The 20,185-nt window shown below is 43.5% G+C and overlaps 1 protein-coding gene and 1 long non-coding RNA gene across 2 annotated transcripts in view; one reads left to right on the top strand and one right to left on the bottom strand.

Annotated features, from left to right (window-relative positions):
• Positions 1–238: 238 nt before the first annotated feature.
• On the bottom strand, positions 239–3,758 carry LOC138683835 (uncharacterized). Its single transcript, XR_011323287.1, has 2 exons — positions 3,638–3,758; positions 239–1,504 (listed from the first exon to the last, which is right to left on the bottom strand). It is a non-coding gene; the product is annotated as an uncharacterized lncRNA (long non-coding RNA).
• MAP1B (microtubule associated protein 1B) overlaps positions 3,422–20,185 on the top strand; it is a 75,101-nt gene continuing 58,337 nt past the window's right edge. The window contains exons 1-2 of the mRNA XM_069776643.1: positions 3,422–3,707; positions 8,559–8,660. Coding sequence (XP_069632744.1) covers positions 3,530–3,707; positions 8,559–8,660 — 280 coding nt within the window. The 5' untranslated portion in view covers positions 3,422–3,529. The remainder of the gene's footprint in view (positions 3,708–8,558; positions 8,661–20,185) is intronic.

The following is a 20,185-nucleotide window of genomic DNA, read 5'->3' as shown; positions in this document are numbered from 1 at the left end:
CACTTCTCTCATTGAAGACAGCCTTCTGAACCACTTCACTTGCAGTGAAGTTCTTAAATTAGTCTGAAATAATGCACATGGATATGTATTTCTTTTATGGTAGCGGTGACATTTGGCCTTGGACAAAAGGCCAGCCTAAGGGTTTGTGCATCACTGAAACCTCATTTAAAACTTGAAGATAGGACTTGAACGAAACCTGAATATTAGTAGGTAACAAATGGCACACACCACCAAGAAGTATGTTCTAGTTTTAGACTTCAAGTGCTTTATTTAAAACTGCCTGTTTACTTTAAAAAATACCAGATCCGCAAGAAAAATACAGCTCTACATGTCATGTTTGACTCTATTCAGTCAGGGGACACCAATTTGGTATTGAACATACTAAAGGAACAAAACCAAACCAAAACAAAGCAAACAAAAGCCAGACAGCAGTGGGTATCAGTCACTGTCTCTTTAAAACAGCAAGACATATCCCATAGTCCACATGGGTTTTGCTGTTTCTTCTACTGAAGTGGTGCCTATGTGATTTAGCCGCAGCTAGGAAGCTGGTATCGCTTTCAGACAGTGAGGGTCACATGACACTGAGTCAGCTTTATACAGCACATCTCCTCCACATTTCACCCAGCAGCGGATCTGTTGATACGCTCCATATTGCAGAATATAAATGGGTTTCCAGATAGGGAAAGATGATGACAAACAAAACTACCTGAGTGAGATACCAACAGGGCAAGTCACAGCATGAACACTGACCACGGAGCTGGGAACCTGCAGCTTCCTCAGAGACACATCCAGGAGGTTAAAGCATCTTTTCTTGTCTAATTTCCACCTCAGATGAAGCGGCACATGCTATCATCTTGGATAGATGAGGGCAGAGGTCTGCATCCCCTGAAGAGTTTAGTGCAAGACCATTTCTTCCAAAGGCAGCCTCTTGTCCTTAGGGTTTTAATGTGTGACACTTCTCCCATCACAAGACAGTTTGACTGTAACAGTTAACCTTTTATCATACCATGTTCTAGCTGCATATTATTTTACAGCGCAGTATAAAACAGGATAACCTCAGCAGGCTATTTCAAACATATCTGTATTACCTACCTGTATGTAAGCATTTTCTTCTTTGATACAGTACATTCTTTTCACCTCTTACTTTTCAAATTCATAGGCATTCTTCCAGTTATGTATGTCTTCATTTTTTCTTAAAATAGGAAAATGCTAAAAAGCACATACAATGCACTTTGTGTATCGGTGTGCGTTTCTCAGAGTAATGCATTTAACCTGCTGTGCTTGCAAGGCAAGCAATGGTTTTACCTTTACGTCCAGTAACCACTACCAGTCTATTCTGCAACCAGTTAGCAAGTCCCCTTGGCAAGCCCCTTCCATGCTCCAGAAACCAGCTGCTCTTACTGGTGATTGAAATAAAGGCATATCCCAAAGCTATGTATTGCAGTGGGAGAAGTCAGAAGCTGGCTTTCTCCAGTGGGCACCATGTGGCAAGTCTTGAGGGTATCTAAAATTAGAATAGATTATTAGGGTGGGGGTTATATAGGACATGGGGAGTGGACATTACTTCTAGGTAGGCACCCATACTATCCCATGGAAACTGCCAGGATCAGCGAGGAAACACCAAAGTCATAGCTGGGCTCAGATGAACAGGGCTATGCAAAAAGCAACACTCTGTGCCTATGCATACCTCACAAACTTTAAAAGAGCTGCTGCTAGATCTTCTGCATCTACACCATTGCATTTGTTCTACCAGCAGTGTCAGCTCTAGTGAAGAATGACCGCTGTTGCTCTTTACCACTGTGTCATCTCAGCCACCTAACATGGCTGTAAAAATGCTTGTTCGCACTCTACAACCTTCAGACTAATGACAGTTCAGAAAAATAGTCTGCTTCGGATGCAAGACCCGAACACATCATGCCGTATTAGCCAAGGCTCTCAATGCTGTATTTATGCAGAGGAACTGTTCATGTTAAAAACACTAGGCGCTATAGGCAGGTATAATGTTATGGACCAGCACCTACAACAATGGTGTTTCAATCTTTGTGGGTGCCTCTAGGCAAGTAAAACAAGCAACTCAGTAGTGACAACCTGAAATGCACGTTAATGAGTCCAGTGTGCCCTGGAACAAAGTATATACTCTAAGAAAACAGTACTGATGTATCGGTTCGTCCAGGCAAGCACTCTGTGTTCCCAAGCAGCAGGTAGTGAATTTGGGCAGTCACTACTGGAAGGAGCTGCACACAGAGGAAGCATCTTCTCAGTCAGGGACCAGAGGTTATCTTAAAAACCAGGCTATAAAAGTTTATATTCGTTCCTAGGTCACAGTGAGATTTCTCCCACGTGAGTTTAGCGATATAAACAAGAGGCTGAGTGTAAACCAGTGCCTTGCTTCTGTCAGCAAAGTGAGAGGAACATCTCAGAGAGGCTCATTTATCTGACAGCTCTATCCCATTTTAGGTGAGGATAAAACACTTTTAGGAGGTGACTGAGTTCCTCTCTTGAGTGGGTCTCAGTGCATATTGGGGAGCAGATGTCTAACTTTTATGTGGAGAGGAATGAAACCTTCGTTTTTGTAATTGTAGACGTTTTCTGGTACCATTGCTCCCTGGAGCTGCTTGGGCCTGGTCAAAATTAGTTACCCAGAGCCCCTTGAACTTCTGGAGCCTGAAGAGTATGGGTTTCAGCAGCTCATCCAAAACCAGCGCTTTTTTGGTTTAAGTCATCTATCCGTGGGCCTTGAACACGTGCGGAAAGGCTACGTTTGAAGTATCTTATTAAGCGAACCGCCTTCGCAGGAAAAGAGGCAGCAAGAGTATGCAGATTGTGCGCGGGAAGCAGGACTCAAATTTTGCTGCAGTGCTACGGTGAGACGGAGGAGACGGGACCCTTGGCCTCGGACAGTGGAACTGCTTGTTCATCCGCCGGCCTCAGGGCTGCGGCTGGAGCCCCGCTGCCGGCCTTCCCCGAGGAGCTCCCCAGCTCTGCCAGGGCGTCGCCTGCGGCTCCGCGCCGCTCCGCCTCAAGGCTGGGACCCCGGCAGGGCCTCGGGGCGCCGGGGCAGCAAGGCCCAGACCCCGCGCTGACCAGCCCGGCGGGGCGACGCCCCGGAAGGGCCCGGGGAGCGAGGGGCGATGGCCGAGGGGCGCGGGACGGCCGAGGGGCGCGGGACCTGCGCCGGCCGGGGGCTCCCCCCGCCGGGGCCGGGGCGCACCCCTTGGCGTCCCCTCGGGGCGTTGTTCGCCCCCCGCGTCCTTCCTGCTTCCGGGGGCCGCCGCGGGGAGGATTTGCCGCAGATGACATCAGCCGCGGATGCTGGAAACGCGGCGGCGGCGGCGCGGGGATGCGCCGGCTCCCCCCCTTCCTCCTCCTCCTCCTCCTCACCAGGTCCCTGCCCTGCACCGTCTCCGTATAAAAGCGCGGCCGCCTCCCCGCCCGCCCTCACTCCCTCCCTGCCGCCTGCGGAGCCGCCGCCGAGCGGCCCTTCTCCCCTCAGCGCCCCCGAGCCGCGGGGCGGAGCGGGGCGGCGGCGATGGCCACCGTGGTGGTGGAAGTGGACTCGGAGCCCTCCTGCAGCATCCCCAACCCCACCTCCCCCTCGCCCAGCCTCTCCCACCGCTTCCTGGACAGCAAGTTTTACCTGCTGGTGGTCATCGGCGAGCTGGTGACCGAGGAGCACCTGCGGCGGGCCATCGCCAACATCGAGCGAGGTGAGGCGGCGGGCAGCGACGACGACGCCGCCGCGGGCAGCGCCGCGGCACCCCCCCCCCCCCGGGCACCGGCGCCTTCCCCCTCCGCGGACGCGCCCGGGGCTCAGCAGCACCCCCCCACACGCCCACCCCACGCAGGGCTGGGGCACGCGAGCCGCCGGGTCGCGGTCTCCGGCTCTTTATTCCACGCGGGTGCCCCGCCGCAGCCCCTCCCCGTCCTCTCCTCCCCGGGCGGGGTGCGGGCGCTGCGGAGCAACGGCTGCGGGCCGGGCTCCGCTGCCGCCCGTGCGGAGAGCCCCCTGCCCGCCATTGTTGGGGCGGAGGGGGCCGGGGCGGGAGCCCAGAGCGCCGCCGCCGCCGCCGAGCCCGTCTGCCCGGAGACACCGGCGGGTGGGCGTGGCGCAGTCCGCACTGCGGTCCCTATGGCAGCCCGGAGCGGACAAAGGGCGGCCGCGGCGCCGGCGGCGAAGGCGGCTGGGGATGGGATGGGATGGGATGGGGTCGGGACCGGGACCGGGATCGGGATCGGGACCGAGACCGGGGCTGCGGCTGCGGCTGCTGCCGCTGCCCGCAAACCCCCGTTCCCCCGCCGCCAGACCGAACCGGGGGGATGCGGGGCGTTTTCCTCCTCGGCGGCAAAGGCTGCCCGAGCGGGAGCGCAGCCGTGCCTTTGTGTGCAAGTTTGGACGGTGAGACTTTTCTCTCGGCTGGAGGATTTTTCAGGACTCGAGCTCTATATGCGCATATGTATATTCCAATAAAGAAAAAACATGTGGGTAACAAGGCTAACACCTGCGGGCTCAGCCTCGTTATTGTCCGGCCGCGGGCTGCTTTGACGCGCTGTTCGCTTGTCCTTTTCTTGACACGGCGATACAGGAAGGTATCGCAAGTGAAATGACAGTTTAATAACTTCTCAGTGTGGTCTCTTGATACAATAGATTGCAGTGTACGTGCAGAGGGGAAAAAAAAGCCTCGTTGCGGTAATAGTGGTAGGAAGCACAAAGAAAATTGTTGCTGGACCCTATAGTTTGTTAAACTCAATTGATACCTGATTTTGTAACATATATTTTTGTTCTGGGCTGGTGAAAGCAGAGATTTCAGAAACCTGCCATTGTTAGAGGGGAGGAAGAGACCCTGGAATGGGGAATTGGTAGCAGCCTTGTCATGTAGGTGTGGTTCAGCAGTCCAGCTAGGACTTCATTTGTCTCTATTGTTGCTTTCTCAAGCATTGTTGCTTTGGCTGGCTATTTCTCTTGATTCTTTTTCACGACCGTTTGTGGTAAAGGACTGCCTCATCACAGCTAACCAGCTTCACCATGACCTGTTCATCTTTATTGCTACCATTGTCTCCTAGGGAGAACTACTGAGGCAGATGCTTTGTCATTCAGAGCCTCTTCAGCGTTGCACTTTACTAATTCTATCTAATTTTCGGTTGTGTCAGAAGTGAATCAGCTGCATTTTAACTAAATTATTAAAAATTATAGAGCAAATGGATAAAACTTCTGCCCTCAAGACAGCTGATGTCATCCTTCCTCTGAAGAAATGCTCCTCCGTCTCTTGAAGCTTCTATTGTACAGTTGGTGCTGCATTGCTCCGTTGCTGCTAGCTCCTGCCACTAAGCATAACACCCCCCTTACAGTTTTAGATGTTCAGAGGAAATGCTTTGGTCTTTTTATTCGTCGTTTTGGATTAGAAGACACCTCACTGCTCCTGGTGTCAGACGATCTGACTGAGATTTTGCCTGCTAGGAAAAAACCTTGATGAAATTTGGAGGTGCATTGTTCTGGATGAGTACCCTGGGAGTCCAAAGCTCTATCTGCATGAGGCAAATACGGGCTCAACTCATCTCTTTCTCTTTGGAAGGTGTGCTGTAGTCTGGAAAACAATGCTTCTTTCGACCTTTATTCTCAACAGAGCCTTAAATGTATTTTGGGTTCTTGATAACTGCCTCGCTGTCTTCTCTGGTACATCTCCTGAGTACCATCTCTGAAAACCGTGGATTCATGCGCCAAACTGCAGAGCAACGTGTCAAAGAAAACATCTGCTGATAACACATCAGTGGCGTGATGCTACGCAACCTGGTGGAATGCAGAGTCATTTCTTAATATATCATGAAGAGGGAATGGCATGGCAAGATGCATTTTCAGTAATTACGTTTGGGATGTGACTTTGCTAAGGGGACAATCCTCCAACCCACCGTCCACCAAAAAAGAAGAGGGGAGTGAGGAGAAAGCTTCAAGACTTCCACTGATTTGGCAGATGCTACTGGGTGTGCCCTGCCTGCTGTCTGATTTGTTAGTCCTGTGTCTAGTGGCATGACATTCCTAAGACTGCAGAAGGAAATAGCTCCAGTTCAGCCATGCTTCCAGTAGTTACATCCATGCTGTTAATGATCTACATAATTGGATTGACCTTGGATTTTAGTTCCAGATTTCCCTCCGTTCTACCCAAACCTGATTTGGTTATATAATGTATAAAATACATTATGCTACTTTATAAAGCACATACATAATTTTTGCAACCAGGCTGCTGAATCATCCAGCTGCAGATCTGGGATATTTTATCCAAATCCCAGCTACAGCTTCTAGGACTACTGTGAGCATGGGATGTCTAGGCTTTTTTTCCCCCCCAATTTATTTTGTGTTGAGTCCTGTATTTTGGACATTGCCTGGCTCAGCAGTCTTGACTACACCTAATCAGAATCTTATCCCTACAGCAAATTTGGATCCACAACAAAGGCAGCTAGGGATGGTGGACAGGCCGTATCATTAGCAGCATTGCTGAATCATAGTCCATATTGCTTAACTGACCTCTAGAAAGCTTTGTAGTCTCCCCACACAAGCTTGCTGTCAGAGGCCAGTGAGCTGTTTATCTTCTAGCTTCTTGAAGTTCAGCGCTCATTCATTGAACGTACCGCAGCTTCATGATCGATGTCGGTTTTCTAGTCATAGTTTTCATATGCACTGTATATGCGTGGTATTACATCATCTTTACTTTCTTGCTCTCAAATATTCCAACACCTGGAAAACATTAAAGCCTGCTGAGCTGTATTTGTCTGCCAAAACTATGCCCCAAAAATGTACCATATGGCCAAGAGATTTTTTGAGAAATGAAAATAAGGAGACTTGCAAAAGCGACTCACTGCTTGTGCCTCTGAACAATGATGCATCAGTCAGGAAGTGGAGGTGGCTGGTTATATAGCTCAGTTATTTTTCTCTTGAGTGGTTATAAAACACACAGACAATACTGTATTTCCAAATCTATTTAGAATTTCAAATGGCAGCTACTTAATAGCTGGTAGCATATCCCATAGTAAGTATGCTTCTACCTGGACTGGGATGCTGACAAGGAAAAGCTCTGGATGAATTCTCCCTGAAGAGGCTTCTGGCTCTTGAAATGCAGATGTTCATATTTGCATGGAGAATCTACCCAGAGCTGAAATGGGAGACAGGCACTGTGGATCTGGTTGCTCTGCTCTTCCCCCTCTTTCTCCTCCTCATCCTTCAGCCCTACTACATGGCTTCTGCCAGTGCAAGTCTTGATGCTTCTGCTGCCTTGAAAGAGAATATAGCATGGGAGGTAGTGTTGACAGTAACGTTCACAGCCGGAAACCCTGACAGAGTTACCAGCAGGAGTGTTAGTGCCAGTCTCACGGTGAGGGGTTGGCCACACTTCTTCAGGCATCCCCTCGCCAAACCCCAAAGTGATTTAACTCAAAAATTTCATGCAAAGGCATGGTCAGGCATGTGGGGAGGGGCCACCAGACACTTCCTCACCTGCAGTCCCTTCTACGTTTGCCAGCTAATTTGTGTAAGTCTAATGATGTTCCTTTAGGAAAAAAAAAACCCCAACACTCTAATGCTGGTGTTCAAAATTGCAACAGTGCCTGGACTTACCTGCAGTGCAACTGCCTGCTCATTATTTTCAAAACTAGAAGATTTTTCAGAACAATTTCAAAAAAAAGAAAATTATAGAAAAATGTTAAGCATGTTCTTCTCTCTCTCTGTTAATTTTTAATTTAGTCAGCAAAATCTTATGGAAGGAAACTCTAAATTTGTCTTTTGGCTGCAACGATCCCCCCCCCCCCGCCTGCCCCCCCCCCCCCGGTTGAATTTCAATCCTTAAAAATATAGTTTGGAATAATACATTTTTTGATCATATATGTGTCAAGTGTCTCACTTTCTAAGTAGCTGGGAGGAAAAATGGTAGGGAATAGAGATGTGCTGTTTAGTTTTTAAAAGAAAAAGATCAAGCATAGCATTTTTAAATCTCAAGACTTGAATTTTGATACTTCATAAATAAAAGATCACTTATATTTTAATTTAAAATATGGGATGCTTCAAAGCTTTTGAATTAAGAAGTCAGCAATTTAATACTTTGTATTTAAATATTAATTTGCAACATGCTAGGTGATGCTGTCTCTTTTTTCTCAGAGGGACAAGTACAATGGTCCTGCAATGTAACTAAAGTGTCCTCTGAGTGATTCACTCAGTTGTAGATCAGTGTATTGCTATTTTTAAGTCAATTCGGGGACATCGGTAACTTTTAGTAATGTAGCTACTAGGTTGAATGTGGGACCAGCAGTCCTAAAGCTGGGGCCTTAAAGGATGTTCACCCATTGGAAAGGCAGATTTCCTCTTGCTTGTGACTGATTTCTGTCCAACGTGCTCCTTCTGAGCACTCAGCACTTTCAAAAAAAAAAAAAAAAAAGCTGTGAGCCTTGAAAGGAGGAGGGGCTGGGTTTGGAATTTAGAAATATGCAAATAGCATGAATGCAAATGGAGAAATACTCAGTTAAAACTTCCACTGCTCATGTATCAAGCTAGATGTGTTTTGTATTTTGAATTTTAGGAATCCGATCATGGGACACAAACTTGATTGAATGCAACTTGGATCAAGAACTGAAACTTTTTGTGTCTCGCCATTCAGCTCGATTCTCTCCTGAAGTGCGAGGTGAGTTTTTGGAAGTGTTTGGCAAAGGGTTTTTTTGTTTCCTTTTTTTTAAGAGCAGAATAAATAAATACACCCTGGAATTGTATGGCCCACTTTCATTTGTGATTCTTCACAATGAATAGGTTTTTACCTTTAATTTAAAATATGGCTTGAAAATTATAATTTGTTTTAACTTTCTCACAACTTAACTTAAAAGTAATCAGTCTTTTAGTTAGCTTCATGTATATTGCTGTGATTACTTTGGTAGTAGATGTTAGTTTTAGGGCCATATTAAATTAAGTAAAACTCACTTTTTGTCTGAACAGTTTGTGTAGCACCAATCTAGTAGTCCCAGAGACTGAAGCTTATTGTGGTAGGTAGAGCACATACAAAAAAATAACATGAAAGGTTAGCTCTACAGTTTGATAGAGCCAGAAACTGTGTCATGGCTGTTGCACAAGTGTGGTTCAAGCCCCATGTTTCTTCCCAAAGGGCTTGGACTTTTCTCTTTCTTGGTGTGAAAAGCTGAGGGGTGGAGGGTCTACCTTGACTCACAGGAACTTTCTTTGGCTTGTATGAAGAAATGAGAAATTTTCAGGGCTCATAAGACTAAACCTCTTTTGCTGCCTTTTCTTCAAGCCTGCCCTTCCTTTAGAGGATTCATACAATAAAGCAAAACAAAACAAAAAACCCCAGTTTTGTGAAGTGTAAAATCTGATTTTGTTCTGGTTGCATGGGAATCAAGCGTTTGGTAAGTTTTCTAACATCTCATTGCTTTAACACAAATGCTGAGTGAGCATGGGTGAAATTAATCACTGTTTTCATGTAAAAATATATAACCTTGTCAAAGGAGTAGAGGTTGCTTTCATTGGTGAAATCATTGTGGCCATGTGCATGTTGACTAATACAACCTAGTGCTGATGAGTGTTACAAATTCCAGCTTCAGGAACATCTCTTAAGTGTGGTGAAAAAACGCTATGAAGTGTTGTATCATGCTACTACATTACATTCCTAGGGTCAGCTGCTATACACTGTTGACAAAGAAATCCTTATGTCTTACTAGCATGACAGCATTGACCTGATGGTTTTGAATAATGTACCAAAATGTGTTGTGTAACTAATTCTTCCTCTTGCAGCATAGGTTGTAGCAGATTTTGCTGTATGTCCCCAAATCTATAGAGAGTAAAACATTGCCAGAATTAAGAAAAAAAAAAATATACCTCTCTGATTCTTCCCCTGGTTTGAAAACCAAGAGAACCAATACAACAATACTCAGTGTGAAGATTTAGAGTCAAGGCATGTAGTTCCTCATTTACATGCAATTGAACTCAGGCCTAGAATACATGTCTTCCACTTCAGTTTAAATGCCATGAAGCCAATTCAACTTCTCAGTGACATGACTCGCTTTGTTTTACAGAGAGGGTATTCCAATAAGTGCAATTAGCAGAATTTATCTTTAAGAAATGCAAGATGCAATATATCCCATTTTTAACATGTATGTGTTTTACTTTAAAACCTCAGGGACAATAAAGATCCTGCGCTTCTCCTTTAGCAAAAATATTCTAGTGTGTTTAATACTCTTTGCTGTGTTTTTTGGATGATACATCCTGATACCATTGCATGAATTAAAATAAAGCAAACACTCTTTTTTCTTATGATAAATAAAAGAAGATTATGCACCCTTTTTTTTTTCAACAGAAAGATTATAGAATCCTCTAGGAATTTTTCTCTAGGAATTGTATTTTTGGTTGACTTCTTTCTTGTTTGTCTAGACTTGCCTGTTTAGTCTGTCATTGTGTTGAATACAGCTTAATTGCATGTGACTGGGATTCATCAACATCTCTATGACAAGCAGTAATGAATGTGTTTTTCACCACTGCTCAATCTTTAAACAATAAACTGCCAAAATCTATGTTGAAAGAGCATGAAGGGATCCTGAAACTTGGATAAAGGGAACATCCAGGAATAAAGCTAGGCCTCTTGACCAATTTCTTGTCTAAAATTTTGTGGGGAAGCCCATTGGCGCCTCCAGAATCCTGCTGCACAGATCAGAGGATCATTTTTTTTCAGTTTGTCTCTGTGGTTCTCTGATGTTGAATCTGCATGAGGCTCCTTTGTATCCTCTCTGCTGTTTGGTAGGGAGAAGGGGTTTTGTTGCCATTTGTTAATAACATTTCAGAACGTTTGATTTCTGTTACAACACCCAAATGCTGAATTTTGAGTGTTTAACCAGTGAAATGGTCAATGTTCATCCTAAAGATGATTGTAAGTACATATTTCCTTACGGTGCCAAACTCAGAAATTCTGCAGAATTTGGGTAACTGGGTGACATTTTGTGCAAGGAAAGTATTCATCAAGGTGACGGGGTAGTCTGTGGGATGTAATTAAACAGCCTTTTTTTCAGTTGTCTGAGACTGAACTCTTTGTGCGACTCACATATAGGGACAGTTTACTCTTGAGGAAGGGTAATCTAATGTGTCTGCACAGCTTCTAGTGTAGTCAGGTCTGACCGCTGACTGAAGCCTGTTTGATTATAATGTTTAATTATGGTAATTGCAGTGCTGGCTCAGTACATGCCTGTGTGCATCTCAAAGCAGCTTGAGGATACACACAGCAGCAATGTGAAGGGTAGGACTCTTCCTCCAAAAGGAAGCTTGGACGATATGGGGCTGACCCTGTCCACACACCATATGCCTGTGATATTGAAGGAGAGACATGCGAGGGAATATGTCTGTCAAAGCATTCATGTGTTTTCACTTGAGGAATTTGTGGTCTAATCCTTCTCCCTGCGTAGTGAATAGCAATGTACATATTGATACTGCGGAGAGCATGACCGGATCCCAACACTCTTTTTTGTGCTCTTTTCAAGGCAATGAATTGTCAGAGTGGTATTTGTGCATCCTATAATCAGCTGCTGGGCAATTTATGGATGATTTATGAATCCTGAAAAATAGGATTCAGAATGGAGATGCCAGCAGATCTTTTCTGATACCCTGTAAAGCAGTTGAGTTAGCAGACTCAATAATACCAAATCTCGCAGAGATGTTGTTGTCAGGTGCTGGTGAAAAATGAGTAAGAGAGCTTATTAACTGGTTGCCAAGACAACAGGCAACATGACTTAAAAAGGGTACTCCAGCTCTTACCTCTGTTTTCTCTGTCATGTACTGATAACTTCCATCTTATGTTAACATCGCAAGGACAAAAAATTCAAACAATGAATTGTAACATGGAAAAGGAACTGTGTATCTGGTAGTGAGGCTGAGCAAGTGGAGAGTCTTGGAAAGAGCTCTGTTGAAATTGCAGCTGTACCTACCACATTTTCTTAATTACAAAAAAGTTTCAGCTGCATAAAGCAGCTTCACAAAAGACCTAGTAAATGGGTTTTGGGAGTGGGGAAGGGTGAAGCCATTGAGGCCCCTTCTGCAAGACTTCTACATCTGCTGTTTTTTTTCCTCAGCTTCCACCTGGGGACACTTGACTGTTGCATTGGTGTGTATTCAAGCCCTTGTCTAGATGAAATTTGGTTTATTTAAATAGCTGTTCAGTAGCTAGTCACCCCTAACCTTCTAAGAAATACCGCTCAAGCAATGCACCGTGGCTACTTTGTACTTTGTCCTGTTGTTATGAAGAATGTTTATCTGTGGAAGATGCGTCTCCTATCTGAGCATTACTGGGAGGTCTCCTGTTGCCCATAAGTCAGCAGCTGGTGACTGCACTGGCTTAAGCAAGTCCTTCCTTACCTGAGCCTGAGACTTCATTTTCACCAGCCTGTGGCCAGGGGCTACCTTGGCAAAGTGTAAGACCTGTTTGGTGTCCCCTCGGCAGCCACCTGCAGCAGCAGTACCAGTAGGCTTGCCTCCTTCAGGCTTCCTAAAGAAGGTCGTTGTTCTCTGAAACTGTCATTACCCCAGAAAGCCTTAACTGCTTTCATTTTGAAAGTTACCATTTCAAAAGTTACTGTTTGGGACTGTTAGTATCCTGTGGACAATTTTTGGATCTGGGAATTTTGGTCATTGATATGCACAGCTCCATACTTTGCCAAAGTGGTGGATAGTCCTATTGCCTTTGTCAAAGCAGATCTAAACCCAGTTAATATCACACCTAGTAGCTTGCAACGTTAGCTCGTTGATAAAATCCTCAAGGTTGTGGGTTTAGTGCCGTCTTACCGAAAACTGCAGTTCATCAAAAATTGTCAAGTAAGAGGACATAGGTACTTGAGCAAAACCTATCACTTAAAATAAAAGAAAGAGAAAAGAGCCAAGAAGTCAAGACCAGGTTTCTCAGCTGGTATGAGAGTACCATCACTAAGTGCCTAGGAATTAATTTCGCTTAAAATCTCAAGCAGTCTGGTAGGCACATTTAGGGACATCCTATAAATATGATTCTTCAGCTATTAGAGACTGTGATAGCTGGAGTAGCTATCGAGTGGAGTAATTTTAGCTCATTTGTGTTTGGAGAGGTTAATTTTAGTTGGCTACCAGGCTTGTTTTGTGTCTCAAACTATTTGTGCCTTAGAAGAAAGAAAATGGAGGCAGAACAGGACTTGAATAGGGAATTGAGCTGACTCACGCTGCTGAGGCTGTGAATGGTGTCCCCACAGGGTGTTGCTGCCAGTGGTCCAGGGCTGCAGCAGTGGGGCTGCCTGGCAGCGGAGCCTGGGGAGCCTGGGTGTCCTCGCAGGGGCAACCAGATGGGGCAGGGGCATTTGCAGCACTCTCATCCACTCACGAGCTTTTTTTGGGGGGGTGCTAGGATTTTGGTGGCTCAGGAAGGGATTACAGTGCAACAGCCTGTATTCGGATACAGGAATTGTCAAAGCCTTCCTTTCTTAGCACTAATCAAAATTCCAGAAATGGGCTAATAAGTGACTTTATCTTTTTTTCAGTGACTAAATTGTTCCACTTATGTGACAATCATTCTGGCACTGACTTCCATTTCTGCTTTTTTAGGAATGATCTCAGTGAAAATTAGCATGAATTTACAGTGCTGCCAAAACACCAGTACCCGCTGCTGCTAAGCTGTTAGCGTGAATCAGCAAAATGACTGAGAGGTTACTTTTAAATACCTTGTATCACAAGTACATACAATGTGTTCAGCGGTCTTACAATAGCCGGTATTTTACCCGAACATTTTTTTGACCTGTGTGAGGCAGGTACCAGACGCATGGGATTAAGTTAGTTGTGAAAAAAGACAGAATTTTAACTCCATTATGAAATTTGAATCCCCATCCCTCTTGATTAGAAGAATACAGCATACCTAATGGTATATTCACAAAGGTTATTTTGTTAATGGTTATTTAACAAAAACTTAAAGAATTATAATTCTTAATTTGTCCCTTGTGAGACTCCTCAATCTTTCTTTCCTAACATTTTGCCTATGTGGGATGTCTGAAACTGAAGACTTAAACAATATTTTATTTTTGACCCTTGCCCAGTATCATTTACAGATGACCTACCTCTCATTTCTTCCATCATGGATTTATAATAAATGTGTAACCACAACATAATTGCCACATTTTTCATCTAGATTCTGGTCATGGACAACATTTTTCTCAGATGTCTGTTTTTCTTAATTTTGTTAAGACTTACCTTTTTTAATTGCTTGGATTTTCTGTTACTTTCTGGTACAGTTTATCAATCACTTGAGACAAATATTAAATGCTTGTAATTGGGCTTTATAATGAAAAAAAGACTTGATATGAAGACCACTGAAATAATTGGATTGGACTTCAGATTAGAAGAAACACTATCTAGTATTATTAAGGTAGAACGAGGACCAAATTTTCATATAATGAGGAAGAAAGTGAACCTTTTAACTTCTTTCTTGCCAGATAAAAACTATGCTTTATTTGCAGTGAGTTGCTTACCACTGCATTCAGTAATAGGACCAGACCTAGGGAAGGAGAGTTGAGACACTATTTGTCTCTAGACTGAGTGGAATGGGGAGCACATGTTCATCCTCATTGCCAACTGTAAAATGAGCGTTGCCACTGTGGCTGCTGCTGTCAGCCTTGCATCAACATGAGGAGCTCCAGCTGTCATCTACCTTGTAGAGACAAATGCAAGAGATGTATTAGTGCTGGCTGCAGATCCAGCTGCTCCTGGCTGTAGTCTGCTGGGAGTATCCCATAGTACCTCGACAGTCCCTATGACTAGGTAGGGAAGACAGGCACTTTGGTCAGTAATAGTCACAAATAGAAAACTGGGTAATTCTGTAACAGAGGCTCATGCTTTTGCATCAAACCCCCAGATGGTCCTGCCAAAAAGACATGATGGTTACTTTTGGCTTGTGGTTGCTGGTGGCAATCCGTTCCTAGACTTGAGAAGAAACACCAGTGCTCCTTATGACCTGGGCTTGCATGCTGTCTGTAAGCAGCATAGACTCATAAATGTAAGGACATGACTCTTCTGCTTCCAGGCTTTTCTATTGGTTGGAATTAGCCTGTTTATGATTCAAAAATAGTTGCTGATACAAGACAAAATTAAATTGAAAAAAACTGTATTAAAATAATAACTAATTCAGAAACAAATTTGTGTGAATTTCAGTATTATTTTGATGTTGCAACTTTATGTATTTTGGTACTTGAGAGCTTGTCAATAACGGTGAGATGAGTCACTGTCCTGTGTCCCTATGTCCCCATCTCCTGCATAGCTGTATGTGGGAGATTCTGCCTGTCAGAACTCTGGGAAGCTTAGGGTTTTATTTAAAACGAACAAAAACCCAAAACAACACCCCATCCCCAAAAAACCCCCAAAACCCAACAACAACCCAAACTCTTCCAGTGAGATAAGCCATCTTAGGCTGTGTAATCTGTGAGTGATTCTAATGAGCTATGGAGACTTTTACCTGGAAGCCAGCTCACCCCTGCCAAATGCAGCCTTTGGAATCTCTCCCAGTTTTATGGCAGTTCTGTAGCTCTGCTGGAGAAAAGACTGGTCCCAGCTTTGGCTCCCATGTCCTGAGTCACAGATAAACTTTTCTAGGTCTTGTAAGCTCTTTATGGTGGATTGAGTGTCTGTCCCCCCACCCCTGAGAGACTAGAAAGAGCAAAAGCAACAAAACTTATGGGTCAAGATAAAGATGATTTAATAGCTGAAGGAAAGAGGAAAAAAACAACAAGCAAAGTGAAGGAAATTGCTCACCACCTCACACAGGCAGACTAATGCTCAGGCAGTCTCCAGACAACAGCCACCTTGGAAACTAAAAACCCCACCTTCTTCCTCTACTCCACCTTTTGTTGTTGAGCATATTACATGGTATGGAACATCCCTTTGGCCAACTTGTGTTAGCTGTCCCAGCTTTGTCTCCTCCCAAATTCTTGTCTCCCCCCAGCCTACTCACAGGCAGGCAGAGTGGGGCAAAAGAAAGCATTGATGCTGTGCAAGCATTGCTCAGCAATAGCCAAAACACCAGTGTCTTACCAACACTGTTCTAGACACAAATCCAAAACACGGCACCTTACTGGCTGCTGTGAAGAAAGTTAAATCCATCCCAGTCAGAGCCAGTAAACTCTTCTAGACAGGGTTGTTTCTTAATAGTCATATGTTTATCCATTAACAAGAGCATGACTCCAGTCTTGGACAGGTGCTTTCAAAAGGCCATCAGGAAAGGGCTGAAGTTTCCTGGATCACTGTAAGTGTGAGGAAATTGGCATAATGAAAACTGTCCCAGACACATGGGACAGACAAGACAGACTAGAAAAATATTAAAACAGGGAAGAGAAAAGCCTTGCTTCCATCTTTTTGTTTTCAAGTCATGTTTTTTTGCTGGCACCATTGTTGAACTTCTGGGGAATAAATATGGGATGAAGTCTGACAGACCCCTAAGAAGAGACCCCAACTAGAGGGGTCTTGCTTCTGATCTTGAGGCTTTGAAACATCCAGTGCACATCCTCGCATGGGTATTATGGCCATCCAGCATGCTTTGTTAACCTCAGTCTGTGTCCTGAAGTTTTCCTGGTCGTCCAGAACTTGCACAGAGTTTAGACAAACTGAAAAAAATGAATAAAAAATTATTTTCTATGTGACCAGTACTTTAAATAAATACAGAAGGCAATGCCTTTGAGAGTATCTCTGGATGGGATTTAATGCTTGTTGCAAGCTAATAATTTAATGGCATTACTTATAATCATTTGTCTAGCACTACTGAATTTCTCAAACTTATCATTACTAGCTGTAAAGCTCAGATTCTACAACTTAATTAGACTTGGAAGATTTAAATATTTTTCAATACTAATTAGGTTTTTGTACATTTAACATTTCCTAGCAACTTCATAAATTTTAATAATTCTGTCCACTTTTTCAATAATTGTATTACAGAATGCCATTCTTTTTACTTTTCAATCCACTATATAAAAAAAAGCTTGAAATTGTCTTTTGTTTGTTTTTTATTGTGTCCTACAAAGTGAATTGCTGGATCAGATGAAAAACATACCACTTTTCAACATAATGCATGGAAGACATGGAAGTCACCAAGAAGAAATCCAAATGGAGATGGTGTATTACTTAAGTGATGCTTTAAAAGTAAGGGTGGGCTCCTTTGATCATAGCACTGTCTCAAATTCATAAATAGTTTGGCTGCACCAATTGTATTCCTGAAGAGTCCCTCATGGGAGTAGTTGCTCTGCACCTAACAACCTTCTATACCTATTAAAGCCTGTAATTACAACAAGAGTTATAATTTGTCTCCAACTTCGGTGGGATAATGTCATTGTATGTCAAGTAGGGGATTACTGTGTGGAAGGAGATCTTGCAACATTCTCATTTTGTGTTAAACAAGAGGATCTGATAGTATTAATCTATTAGGAGAAGCTGTTGAGTGGGGGAGACCCATTTACTGGGCTGTGCTAATGGGTGTGTGTCCTCCACAACCTTTTACAGACAGGGATCACAGGAAAGAGGAAATGCAAAGCATTCAGATTTCCTTAAACTGTATAGACTTACTATTCAGTCCATGTAACAGTATAATACAATCATGTATTAGAACCATCCTTACCTAAAAAGGTATAGTTTTGACTGCTGGATTGTTTCATGGCCTGTGTGCTCCCTTTGTAATGAAATTGGTTTAAACTGAAAGCAAATTCCAGGCCAAGAAATCAGATTCTTGCAGAGAATCTGGAAGAAACTTAGAGATACACTTTATTTTACAGGTCTCTACTGTTTTTAGTTTCACACAGCATGCTATGTATTTGCAGAGTTGATGATCCTCTAACTTTCAGTCCATTCCTAACTTCAGTCTTTTTTCTTGCTGATGTGGGAGACAGCTGGGCATCTATGAAATTACCTGTGTCTTCCTGTGCTTTTCAGGCCTTCCTAGAGTTGTCTGAGAATCAAATGAATTTTTAACACAGTGCCTGCTGCTTTCTAGGCGAGGTGGTAGTTAGTGTGGTATGTTCAGCCCAGGGCAATGTTCTGGTCCTGGCATGGTAACACTTTCTCCCTTCTTGTCTTGACTTACAGTCACAAAAAAGCAGGGATGACTTTAAAAGAAGAGGCCACTCTAAAAGCTTTCTGTCACCATTGGAAGCAAAAGAGTGGTGGTGCAAGGCAGCACTATATAATAAAGCTACCCTACCAGCTCCAGATGAGCTGGTGCCTCTACCCAAGACAGTACAGCCCCATGCAGGTGCAGCTCCAGACTTCAGTCCCTGGGAGCAGAATGATCTCATCAGTGATGGTCCTCTCAGAAGACCATCAAGAGGGTCTCATCACATCAGTATTCAGCTTCCCCACAGCTCTGAGTTGGCAGGGCTCTACTGCCATTTTTTTCAGAGACAGCTTTGGTGTCTCTGCAAGGGCAGGTTTTGCATGGACAAAGCATAGATCAAAGGCTTTATTCTGTGACACTGATGTCTGAAACTGTTTTTCCTATTTTCCTGATTTGTTTTTTTTATTTCTTCAGCTTATTTTAAACACTTTATCCTATTCCCTTCTGCTTTCCTAAAATGAGTGAAATGCTGAGTTTTGATATTAGCAGACGTTTTCAAGACTACAGAGAAGCTTGTGTTCATCCTAGATGACACTTACTTTTATTCCTTTCCGCATGCTGTTCCTCCTGCAGTCTTCCTATATGTCACAGTAAGTCATGGTAATTTAGTGGTAATATGTGAATGGCATCTTGTCAGTACTGGCACTTCCAGGCTTGCTGCCTTTCTTGGACCCACACCACAGCTAACAGCAAAGGAATGTTTACTTTTTTAAGGGATGAGTTTAGAGAAAGCTGTGGTCAGGGATGTCTCTGCTCACAAATGATGTTTTGTAGTTTTTCCTCCTAATTCTGGCTTCCCTCTGCTATTAGATCTGTTGTAGGCTATTCTGGCACTTCCAACTTTTGAGCAGATTGCTGTCTCTTTGTCAGTGATTGTTACCTTAATCTAGGCAATGATCAAATTAGATTTAGACCAAAGTCCTTGCTGAACCCCACCAAATATTATTCCCTGTACTATTCCATGGCTATGACTTGCTTGCAAAGATGGGACACTCTCAAAGAATATTGGGTCAATATTAGACCAACTGTTTTTTATTAGATAGTCTAGGTAACCTGGTTGTTGGCTAGGTGTGGACTGGACACAATAAAAAATCTTATCAATAACCATTGGGGAAAAATAAAAGAGAAGATGTTTTCATACCAGCAGAGATGGTTCTCAAACCAGCAGAGATGTAGCTTATGTGGATCTGCCTTGCAATAGTACTATGACAACAGTTACTGCTTTGTAAGTGGAGTTAACAGGACAGATATTCTCCACTGAGATGACTATTTGTGATCAAATCAAAGATTGGCTGCATAAAGCTTGGAATCATGGTTGCTATAGCTTATGGCACAATAATAAACAGATTGACTGCTGAGTTTGATGCTTTTTCAGATTTTAGTGTCAAAAGTTTAGACTCTGAATAATTCTTACCAAATATTTAAAGAACTCGAGAGTATTTTTTGAGATCCTGTGAGATAAGAGGAAGCATAGGAAAGTGTGAGCAATCTCAGTCTTGCAGCTCTATTCATATCGTCTCATTATCTCTGATGTCTTCTAACTTGTTACTATTTTCAAACATTACCCTTTTCCAGTACAAAAATAAGTTGTAATAATATACTTCAGGTTCAAAACTCATTCCCACCAAAGACTCTACATAAAATTTATCATCATATTATGCAGTTACAACTACTTGATTTAATAAACTTGAAATAAGCAATTAAAAAAAACCCCAACCCCAAACAAACTAATGAGCCACATAATGTTTTCTTACCCATTCCCTTTTTGTGGAAATCGCCTGCCATGGAACTATGCTTCCTTGTGCTTTTTTGCCAGTAGATGGCATTCTCAATGCCCACACTCACTGCCGTGCAGTAAACGAGCACATACTAAAGTCAGTGTGAATACTTCTGTACTGTTTCTAGGTCATAGTACTTAATGTGAGACATATGTTTCTATTTTGCTCTGAGATCTGTCTTGGAGTTTAAATTTCAGACAATTTATCTCTGTTGACTGTGAAGGACAAATCCCTCAATGTGGAAAGAGCTTGGCAAACAAACTTCAATCTCTCATAGTCAAT

The sequence above is a fragment of the Haliaeetus albicilla genome, chromosome Z, assembly GCF_947461875.1.
Source record: "Haliaeetus albicilla chromosome Z, bHalAlb1.1, whole genome shotgun sequence".
Taxonomy (NCBI): domain Eukaryota; kingdom Metazoa; phylum Chordata; class Aves; order Accipitriformes; family Accipitridae; genus Haliaeetus; species Haliaeetus albicilla.
The sequence above is the reverse complement of the archived record's forward strand: the minus strand, read 5'-3'. Positions and strand labels throughout refer to the sequence as shown.